At 32.6% G+C, this 12,180-nt stretch overlaps 2 protein-coding genes across 3 annotated transcripts in view; one reads left to right on the top strand and one right to left on the bottom strand.

The window, feature by feature from the left end:
• Positions 1–3,266, bottom strand: part of hk2 (hexokinase 2) — a 64,937-nt gene extending 61,671 nt beyond the window's left edge. For both annotated transcript variants that reach the window (XM_073861079.1, XM_073861078.1), the window contains exon 1: positions 3,043–3,266. In XM_073861079.1, the coding sequence (XP_073717180.1) occupies positions 3,043–3,107 (65 nt within the window). In that variant the 5' untranslated portion in view covers positions 3,108–3,266. The remainder of the gene's footprint in view (positions 1–3,042) is intronic.
• Positions 3,267–7,778: 4,512 nt separating this feature from the next.
• figla (folliculogenesis specific bHLH transcription factor) lies at positions 7,779–10,509 on the top strand. Its single transcript, XM_055197958.2, has 4 exons — positions 7,779–8,139; positions 9,480–9,629; positions 9,739–9,828; positions 10,043–10,509. The coding sequence occupies exons 1-4, from the start codon at positions 7,918–7,920 to the stop codon at positions 10,235–10,237; spliced, it is 657 nt and encodes a 218-aa protein (XP_055053933.2). The 5' UTR covers positions 7,779–7,917; the 3' UTR covers positions 10,238–10,509.
• Positions 10,510–12,180: the final 1,671 nt, after the last annotated feature.

Here is a 12,180-nt window from a genome sequence, read left to right on the forward strand (position 1 = left end):
GTCCCCAGAGTACATATGTGAAGTTTTAGCTCAAAATATCATCTAGATAATTCATTATAGCAAGTTAAAATTGTCACTTTGTAGGTGTGTGCAAAAATGGATGTGTCCAGACTCCTTTAACATGCAAATGAGCTGATCTCTGCACTAAAATGGCAGTGGCGTGGTTGGATAGTGCAGATCAAGGGGAGCTGAAATTCAATGACCTATTTTTTCACATGCTTGTGAAGAATGGTTTATCAAAACTGAGTTACTGGGTTGATCTTATTCACATTTTCTAGGTTGATAAAAGCACTGGGGACCCATATATAGCACTTAAACGTGAAAAAAGTTAAATTTTCATGATATGTTCCCTTTAACAAATTATGAATACAATTATATTTGGGGTTTTTTGTTATTCTTTTAAATGTGTGACACTGAAATCCTTTTTTTTGTGAGGCTAGTAAAACTTTTGGCAGCACAAGCGAAAACCTGAACCACTGGCCCGACTGGGTCAGTACAAAAAAGTATTTGCATTGAGCCCTTCAGTGGATTATTTACTGCCTTCCGTACATAAATATCCAGAAATGCCACAAGGACACAATGTGGCGACATAAATCAGTGGGGGTCATAGCACACATAACGTCCAAATTTAAACATCATGTTTGGGTTTCTCAGACAAGGCTTAGCTAAAGCCAGGACTAAGCATTAGTAAAATTAAGATGTTTAAGCATCTTTGATTTAAAAAAAATGCCTTAGAAAAAGATGTTACTGGTGTGTATCTTATGACAAATCAATGGCACGGGCATATTTTAAGATCTGTCAGTGCAAGTTATTTTCAGTTAAGACAGATCAAACGTGTTTCATAGGAGTAGCCTTAAAGGGATAGTTCACCCAAAAATGAACCAATTCTAGGGCTGGGCGATTTGACCTAAAATCAAAACCTCGGTTAATCTAACATTTGACATTGGTTACGATTAATAAACGATTATTTTTTTGCCTCATAGTTCCCTGACAAGGTTGGAAAGTTTAGGGCACACCTTAAATCAGCCTGCAATGCAATTATTCACATTTTTCCCAAAATAACTGCATTACTGAAAAATATTAAATAGACTTAACTCTATGCAGATGTTGCATGTCATTATGTACAATTGATGAAACTTTCAGAATGGGAAGTTATGAACCAAAGAATCATACAACCCCCATGACTAATTATAGACATAAGATACATACATAATAAGTTGTATCCAGATAGCATATTGTAATGAGATGAGTAGGGAAAAATACATACTTGGACTGTATCCTTTACACGTTTCTTGTATTCAATCCATTTTTTCTTAACTGGGCACTGATGTCTAAGCCATTTATTCTCATCTGTAATGCTTTTGGTGTTAATGTAGACTAGAAGTTCTCCCGTTCTCTCTCTCCGTCATCTCTGAAGTGTCTAATTAAACTCACGCGGGCGCGTCTTTTCGCGATTTTGAGTGAGTGAGATGTAATGACATTACCCAGGCTGCTTAGAGACCCATCGGTAGATTAAACTGAACGCGTCTGCGGTAAAAATCCGATCGCGCATTCCGTATTTTTGTCACAGGTGCCTGCACATTCGCGAGTACTTCTTAAAAAAAAGTACTGTGCTTCTTTTGGGCACTAGATGATCCTGCTGCTCAGTTAAACAGTGTTTGAGTTCTCCTCCATGTTTCGCTGTGCCACTGACAGGACGGGGCGGAGATACGCAACATCACACGCAGCAGTTTGTTTTTAAAGGGAAAGTATTAACAGGATTAAAAACCGAAATAACCGACATGATAAAATAATGTCGGTTAGAGGTTCTGAATTTCGGTTTCGGTTATTTTTCGATTAATCGCCCAGCCCTAACCAATTCACTTCCATAGTAGGAATAAAGAATACCATGGATGTAAATGGGGTCCAGAAATGGTTTGGTTACAAACATTTTTCAAAATATCTTTCTTTGTATCAGAACAAAGAAATTTATACAGGTTTGTAACAACATGAGGGTGAGTAAATGATGATAGAATTTTCATTTTTGGGTGAACTATCCCTTTAAGCTTTGTTTGTGAAACCAGGGGCATATCCAGTATTTAATAAACAATGTGAGAAGTCTAACTTTTTTTAAGTGAATGTCACGTGTATTCAACTTTTGACATTAGTACACGAGGGCAATTCACCACATCTCCTAAAAGACGACGTGCCTAAAGTCACTGCACTGTGTGTAATAGCAAAATTATGCGTCATTAATGCCGCGAGGGAGTGATGCGCGTCACCGGCCCCAGTGTCTCAGGTTACAGAAGTGTAAACTCGCCTCACTTAAAGATACATCGTGGCAGGAAGCAATTCATATTACTAATACTGAACCAGCTAGTTAACCCACAATCGCTTCTATTTGTTCTCAATTAATTTTAATATAGACAATATCAGTGTCACGTCGACGCCCCGACAAAATCGGTACTGGGTCGTATTGTATTTGAACAGTATTCATACGTAGTTCTCTTATGAGAAAGAACCTTTAGTAGATGCAGTAACCATGTTATAGTTTTGTCAGACAAATTACCAGTTTTACTACAAATACCAACTATAGTTATTGTAGAGAGGTATAGTAAATAACATAGCTAAGGTAGTAAAACTACGGATCATTTCTGTAAGGGGAAGTATGCTAGTAATTCTCCATACTTAAAAAAATGCGGAAACTGGCAGCCTGCATACTGACGTCAATGAACTTATTGACACAAACCCCAAAACCCAATTCGGGGTGATTCACATAATAATATTTCATATATTTAACTTGTAAATCCCACATCCAAACAAGTACCATAACCTGTGGCCTGGTATCAGTGTGACTTATCTTTTAACGATGTATTCGACCTTGTGCGCACAAGTCACGTGTGTAGTTAAAGGATGCGAGAGACAAATACAACAATATCACTAACAACAAACTTGTATAGCCTAACTATTGACAGATAATGGCTTCCATTATCCGGATGTTGATTCAAACGGATTACATTAATATAATCTCGATCAGCCGGCTTTTTGGACGAATCGGTACTTACTTTCTGAACGTGGTCATGGTGCAGCTCAGTGAAGTAGTACGCCAATAAATGAGAGGCGATCATCGTCTTCAGTCACCTTCGATGTTTCTTTCAAACTTTCTTAACTTTCAAAGTCTATGGATTCTGATCTAAACTGATACTGAGTCACTTTGGATGCGAGTTCATGTTCTTCAACTTTTTCTTTGACGCGCACGACGATGATGAGAAGTGATGTCACGATTATTTCGCCCCACCTCGCGCAAGTAATTTGAGCCCATTGCGTCATTTACATCCTTGCCGTTGATTGGATGCAAAGAAGGTGTGTGCCACCAAACCATAGCTAGGTTGGTCAAGCGTAATGCATACTGAGCATAAAAAATGAGACGTTTTTATTAAAAGTTTATCTCAGATGTTAATATTAAGTGTCTTATGCGAGTTTAAGTCTTCAAACTTATTTTTTTAAATTATAACGGAGAAATATATTTAAAAGTATCAAATGCTTACATTGAAATGTACAAAATGAAATTGAATTGTATCAGATTACAGCAGTAACTTTCTCTAAAATGGTGGTTAATTCATACAGGCTTTTTGGTAAAATCTAATGCCATCATTGTCTATTGATGTATTTAGAAAAATGTGAAAAAAAATGCGTAACACCAAGGTTAATGACTCAAATGTGTGCAACAGGAATTTAAAGTAATCCACTATTATTGAGCACTGCTGACTTAACAAAGAAAGGAATGAAATTTTTTAAAATATGAAATATTTGAAAGAATGGATTTGCAGGTAATTGGTATTGAGTAGGCCTATGCACCTTTTTTTTAAAAAGTGAGTAGATAAAGCACTGTATGCTCGTCTTCTTAAGTCTAATAAAGCAGAACGAGAAAAAGTTTTTTTTAATGTTCTGCATTTTATGGGAGCTGTTTTTCAATTTCAGACATTCCTCTTTTGCTCTTACATATTTGAGAGTGAAATGTTTATAATGCTTAAGTGTTCAAAAGGTCGAAGTCTGGGTTTGCCTTTTCAGTATAGTCAATATTTCTATGAATTCTTACATTTTTTCATAACCCAAGAGAGCACACAAACCAGGCATGTCTTTGTGAAGGAACTTTGCTTTAAGTTTGAAATGTCAACTGGGTTTCTGTTTTCAATGCAGCACATTTAAAATACCAGCAGTGCCACTGTGCTTTCTAATCTTTTACACATTTGATTTTCATTCTTATTATAACTTGGATTAAAGCAGAAATAAAATAACAATGTCCTTATACAGAGTTGGTTATCAGATGAACACGGGTTGAGTTCTTGACATCCTACGGGACGGGTGAATGTAAGATTGTAAGAGAGCAGCTGATCGGATTTTAAACCTACGCTGGTGCCTCAATTGTTCACACAAATCTAACATTGAATCGAAACATCAATGAGGACACCTACGGTTTGTCCAATGAACAAAGAAAGACAGACTGAGTTTTTGAATTGTTTTCAGTCTCTGTGCCATTGTGTCAACAGGTTGATGTTCAAGTTTTTCTTTAATCATATATCAGTCATTCATCTATCCAAACAAGTTTCAATGTCAAGTATTTCAATCTTTCAAACTTTGTGAATTTTTTGTGCTTCAGTTGGTACAATAACTGCTAAGTTAATTAAAAATGTTAAATGATAGACAGAAAGTCATCAAAGTTTTATTTAACAGAAAGTGTTGCGAAACTACTAATTCCTTCTTAAATTTATAATTTAAAGCTATAAATAACTAAATACACATTTCATAAAAGTAATTGAGTGTCTTAACATTTGTCTCTAAGGGAAACATACTTTAATTATTCAGGCAAATATAGAACATCAGTTACACTCCTAAAAATAAAGGTGCTTAAATTCGCAATGAAATTAAAATGAAAAATTAGTTTTTTTAATATTGTGGTATTTTTTACAAATGAATTATCTCTGAGCTTTATTTTTTTTATTCATGTGTCCTCATAATCTTTAATCAAAAATGCTAATTTCTTCCCTTCCTCTAAACGATCCCTCTTTTCTTCCGGTCATATGGGCTGCGTCCGAAAACTTAGACAGCTGACTTGTTGCCTCACTGTCTCATGAGGCAATGACTTCGGAGGGAATAAATTCAAGGACCTGGGAAGTTTTTGAAAATATGCATACATAGATACAGGTCATTGAAAGTGCTTGAATCCATTTTATGCAAGAAGTTTTTCTGAAAAAAAATCCATATTTTTTCCTGTGTAGTGTAGGATAATATCCTAAAAAATTCTAGACTTTGCATAGTTGTGTTTGACACATGAAAACGTCTCAGGTTACGTATGTAACTGTTGTTCCCTGAGAAGGGAACGAGGCGCTGCGTCTCCCTTGCCATACTTCCTGCATCCCTGTAACGCTGTCTTTGGCTCCTGCATCACGCTGTCTTTGTCTTTAAGCCTTACCATTGGTTGAATTTAATATACACATTCAGACGCACTTACCCTTGGAGGTGTCCCCAAAGTGTCACCGCAGTGACGCAGCGCAAATTCCCTCGAAAGGGAACTGTAACAATGTATCTTTAAAGGTAACACATGTTGCTCTTACTTGAAATGTGGCCCCACATTTAGTTCTTGAATTTGAGGGTATTGGACCTGGAAGTCCTTGAAAGGTCCTTGAATTTGAAGTTAACTAAGGTGTGGGAACCCTGATTCAGACATGCCTTGATGCTTTCCTGCCTTGGAATGCTGCCTCAGAAGGCAGCAATTTAGAGTTATCCGACGCAGCCATGGTATGGCAGATGGGCAGAGTCAGGGAAAAGATCCCAGCGATTAGCAAATGGCAACATGACCCAACTTCAGACAATCCAATTAAATCTCGATGGGCAAATTAAAGTTCAGCCCTTTTTATTTTACAAGCCGTTTCACTCGGATATACATCACCATGGAGAACTGACGACAAGTTTCATGCCAACTTTTTGGTTCCTCAAACATTGAGTCAAAGGTTTTTCGAAGAACAATTTTTGTACCTTTTTATAATCTAAAGAACTCGATTCACAAAAAAATAAAAAAATAAATTAAAACGGAAAGTATTTTTGGGTGTTAAAATCAGTGCCGGCTCGTGACTGCTCATCCGAGGGGCGCTAATTCAAAATAAGTGTTCGGAGTGTCTTTGCGTCATGTGAACCAGGTGCATCACGTGTTTTGTCAAAATAAGTGTCTGCTGGACACGCGTCAAAACCGTTTAAGACGCGCCCTTAACAGTAAACTCTGATTACACATGAGATTATGTATGCGATTTGCATTTGATTACGTATGCGAGTATGCAGCAAGCACTTATTTTGACAAGACACATGATGCATACAGGATCTCTCGACGCGCACAACACATATTTTGAAAAAAGGAACCACACACATGACGGGCTACATACAGGTTATGACAAACTTCGCATCGAGCGCCGTCGAAAAAAGAAGTCACCGGCCGCCACTGGTTAAAATTATAATTTACCATCCAGCAAAAAATAGTTCTTATATGGCAGTGTAAAGGATATTTATTTATGTACCCCAGCTGTCACAGGGGCTGTACCCTTTCAAAAAGTTCAGCTTTTAAATTAGTCCCACAGAGATTCATAAAGGTACCAATAGGTGCATATTAGTATCTGAAAGATATATTGGTACCAAATGCATACATATGACTATACCTTAATGGTACATATTTAGACTTTTTCTCTTTTATTCTGATAGCGTATTAAGACTGATATGCAAAACAGATGTTTTGAAAATATAGGAATATAAAAACATGACAGCATTTACAGATTGTTATAGCCAAGTAGTTCTCAAGTGTTTGGTGTGCTTTCATGACTGTGAAGATTGTTTCTCCAAATAGATCCAGTTGTTTGATTCAGATGATGATGTCACTTATGATGTCACAATTACGATCATCTTTCTTTATCATTAAGCAGCCAGTTAGATGTGTCATCCTAAGCTTTTTCATTAAGAGGTAGTGGATTCTTAAGAACAAGCTCTAATCTAATCTTTTGTAAGAATCAACGCATGACATGTTTCAAAAGAAAGACGAATTCCTCTTAATCTGATCATAAGGGAGGATTTCTTAAAACACGTGTTCCAAATAAAAGTGCAAATAATTATCATCAATGCATTTCATTTCATGACCAAATATGGTGCATATTTCCACTGAATGAGAAAATGGAAGAGATTTTGAATGAAATACGATTTACTATTAACACAGAGAGAAGACAAAAATCTATGCATAAATGAAGATGCATAATCAATTTAATTTACTGTATTCATTCCTGTATTTTAATGGAGTTTTGTTTTTCAGAAATAAAAGGTTATTAAAAAAGATTGTAAACAAAAGAAAAGTTTGTCAAAAATAGTCAAATTGTTTACGTAGTTGTGTACTGCAAATATGCCCTTGGGTTTAAAAAGTATTTTATTTAAAAGTAGTGTAGGCCTATGCTAAAAATACGTAGTGGGACATTGTTTACATTGTAAATATTTTTTCATAAGTAGGTTTATTTTTTAAAGGCAACGTTTGTTGTATATACTTAAATCTCAATTAAATTCTTAACCTTTAAAAGTACTGTCAGGTAATTGAAAGCTTGCCAATAAAGCACATCACCTAAAAGAGACAGACACTACGCCATCTAGCGGTAAACATTAATATAACACATACATCCAACAGGTGCTCCACATGTGCGCTATCATTAAAAGATTATTAAAGTGGGCGGGGCTTGGAACACAGGTGAATTAAATTTGAGACGTTTATCATCACGTGATTGGTCAACTTTAAGGACTATACAGTCCAGGACAGTGTTAGTACAGTTTACACATTTTTGTTACAATAAGTTAAACGAATGCTGCAATACAGACAATAATACACATCGTACACAAAATACAGTGAACGTTGCAATGACCGGTAGGAAATTCAGGGCGGTGTTGGGTCTAATGAAAGTCCCCGAGCGCGAGCTAATGGGTGACATTTTACTGCGCGAGAGCACTGAACCGTCACTCCCTGTGCACGTGGGCATCGGCAAATTCGTCAGGTTGGAAGACGGGCGGTATATTGATACAGAAGACAGGGATAAAGCTGTCAAAAGACGACAGCTTGCCAATGCCAAAGAGAGATTGCGGGTGAGAGTTGTGGTGTAATAAATGTGTGTGTCTTGACATTTGTGCATTGTTGCCCCCTTGTGGACAGTAAAGGGTGTTGCAGGGTTATAAATTGCAACGTTACTTCCTTCCCAAGTTTATCAGCTATATGGAGGTGGTGCTTTTCATAATCACACTTTTTATTCTTGCACCTAATTCAGGTGCATTTTTATAGCCTCACAAAGGTAGACCTTTTTAAAATCTTTATTTCACCTTAACCCATTGATTGAAAATCTAACTGCGTATGATGTTATAAATGCCCTGTTTGCCTCTGTTAATGGAACCAGATGTTCCTCATTTCTTATTCCTGTGGCTTTTGTTTCCCTTCCTGGAATTCTTTGTACCTCCTCTGCCTATGAAAAGCAAAAGTGTTTTTATGGAATGCTCGATGTAGTTCTTAGAATTAGAATGGAGTTTAATGACTTCCGATAGATGCTTAGTCATATTGACAGTCTAATGAGAGGATTCCAGATATGCAATGTTGTCAATATGTTTTAATAAATATATAGATAAGATGAAATCACCCATATCAAGTTGGTCTGTTGCATAAGCGTTTGAGTTCATTCACAAATGAAGGTGATTGACATTGATGCTATTCTTTATTGCACATTTAGCTGGAGAACCAAGGACATTTAGTTCTTTGTATTATTCTTTCATGCCAGGTTCCTGCTTTCGTGTTTCACGTTGCATGAATGACCGTGGCTGTACTGTAAAAAAGAAACATACAGGTTTTTATGTAATAGTTGACTTTCTGTTGGCTGATTGCATAAAGCTGCTGTATGGATGGAGTATGCAAAAAAAAAAAAAAAGTATGAGATGGACTTTAGAAGAGCAAGCACTATGATTTTCTCGTATATGTTGAAACAAACATGAAACAACATGAGGATGAATAAATGCCACTTAAGTTTTCAACTTCTACAATGCAAAAAAAAATCAAGAAAAAAATCTTAGTATTTTTGTCTTGTTTTCAGTAAAAATATCTTTAAAATTCTTCAATTAAGATGCTTTTTCTTGAAAAAAAATCTTGAACATTTTTCTTAAACACTAAAGTCAAGAAAAATTTGCTGTGCCCCATTGGAAGATTTTTTTGCTTGTTTTATGCACAAAATCGCTTGAATTTGATATTTTTGGTCTAAAAACTAGACTTATTTTCTTGGGGCATTTTGCTCATCAAGAAAAAGCATCTTAAGTTAAAAATTGTTAGATATTTTTAAGAATATATTTATATAAGATATATTTAAGAATTTTTTTGGTTGAAAATAATTTTTTGCGGTGTAGGTGAATCGTTCCTTTAAAAAAGATGTATGCATTGTTTCACTCAGGTGAGGAGCTTGAACAGCATGTTCTCGTACCTTCGGCGTATCGTGCCGGTGATGCCGCAGGACCGAAAGCCCAGCAAAGTAGACATGCTTAAGGCTGCGACCGAGTACATTCGGCTCCTCTCGGCTGTCCTCAATCACACCTCATCCAGCGTGAGTGAGGAGCATCATTGTCTCCCGGTCTGATCTGAATTAAACTCTGAATATATTTCAATTCCACTTTTCATGCTCGTACACAATGTTTCATATGTGCTTTTTACAGGGTAGTGGGAATGCAGATGTTTTCCTAGAGCCTGGGTTCAACTATTCAAACATCGAGACTGACTGCTCTGATATATGGACCATGGATGAAGTGAGGGTCTTTGTAATGATTTCTAGCTATTTTAAGTTTTGTAGCTTTTAGTAAAGCATAATGTCAAGTTAATGGGTTCAAAGTCTGTGAAAAGCAAAATGTTGCATAAGTCAGATTTCGATTAAAGCATCTGGCCTCTAAATAGTGATTCGAATAGTAACTGGTTTTAACCTTTTCATGCTGTCAATGCACCTGTTCTCCATCTCATTCTCAGGCGCTGGAGTCAGATTCCAATCCATTTCTGTCTGCAAGTGTGGCTGCCCCACTGGTAACCACGGCGACCGTAGCAGATGATGATGATGATGATGACATAGATCTCAACAACATGACGGTGCAGTGTGTCGTACCAATGTACATTGTGCAGGTTGGCTCAGACCAAACTGTGGTAACAGGACAACTTTCCTCATAGACACTGGTATCCTGTATTTGTAATTTTTTTGTTTGTTTGTTTCTTCTGCGTGTGCCATAAGATAAGCTTTATCCTATTGGTGCAGTCACTGTTTAATATTATGGAAAATTTTGCTTTACTTTTGATAGTTGGCTGAGCTGCATTTTTTTCTTCATGCAATATAAATTTGAACTCTCCTGATAATATGAGAGGCGAATGTATAAAGTTTATTTATTTTGAGACTCTACAGCTCAATTGTATTATTTACACAATGTAATAAATTGTAAATTGTATTATTGATGGTGTTTGTTTCTACAAATTAGAAATATTGGTCTTATATATTCCTTATGTCTTCTGAATTTTTATCAAACTGAAACATAATTGCTTTAAAAGTCCATGAGAAATTTGACATCTGTCTGTGGTCTCAAAGAGGTATTTTATATTATATTATGTTATTATATTATATTATATTATATTATATTATATTATTATATTTTATTATATTACATTACATTACATTACATTACATTACATTACATTATATTATATAATAAAACATAATATAATAAAGCATAAAATAATATTATATTATATTATAGTTTTATTATAGTATATTTGATATTATTTTATAGTATATTTTATATTATGTTATTTTATATTATAGTATACTTTGTTATTTTATATTATATTTTATATTATAGTATATTTTATATAATAATATATTTTATATTATTTTATAGTTTATATTATAGTAAACTTGATATTATTTTATATTATAGTATATTATATGATATTATATTATAGTATATTATATTATAGTATATTTTATATTATTTTACAGTATATTTATATTATTTTATATTATAGTATATTTGACATTGTTATTTTATATTATAGTATACTTGATATTATTTTATATTATAGTATATTATATTATATTATATTATATTATAGTATATTATATTATAGTATATTTTATATTATTTTACAGTATATTTATATTATTTTATATTATAGTATATTTGACATTGTTATTTTATATTATAGTATATATTACATTATATTATTTTATATTATAGTATATTTTACATTATATTTTATATTATAGTATATTTTATATTATATTATTTTATAGTATATTTTATTTTATATTATGTTATTTTATATTATAGTATACTTTATGTTATTTTATATTATAGTATACTTGATATTATTTTATATTACAGTATATTTTATATTATTTTATATTATAGTATATTTTATATTATTTTATATTATAGTGTATTTTATATTATTTTATATTATAGTATATTTTATATTATTTTATAGTATATTTTATTTTATATTGTTATTTTATATTATAGTATACTTTGTTATTTTATATTATATTATAGTATATTATTTTATATTATAATATAATTTATATTATTTTATAGTATTTTATATTATAGTATATTTTATATTATTTTATATTATAATATATTTTATATTATTTTATAGTATTTTATATTATAGTATATTTTATATTATTTTATAGTATATTTTATTTTATATTGTTATTTCATATTATATTTTTATATTATAGTTTATTTTATATTATAATATATTTTATATTATTTTATAGTATATTTTATATAATGTTATTTAATATTATAGTGTACTTGATATTATTTTATATTATAGTATACTTGATATTATTTTATATTATAGTATATTTTATACTATAGTATATTATATGATATTATATTATATAGTATATTTTATATTATTAATATATAATATTTTATATTATTAATATTTTATATTATTTTATATTATAGTGTATTTTATATTATTTTATATTATAGTATATTTTATATTATTTTATAGTATATTTTATTTTATATTGTTATTTTATATTATAGTATACTTTGTTATTTTATATTATATTATAGTATATTATTTTATATTATAATATAATTTAT

This window comes from Misgurnus anguillicaudatus, chromosome 22 (genome assembly GCF_027580225.2).
Source record: "Misgurnus anguillicaudatus chromosome 22, ASM2758022v2, whole genome shotgun sequence".
In the NCBI taxonomy this organism is placed as follows: domain Eukaryota; kingdom Metazoa; phylum Chordata; class Actinopteri; order Cypriniformes; family Cobitidae; genus Misgurnus; species Misgurnus anguillicaudatus.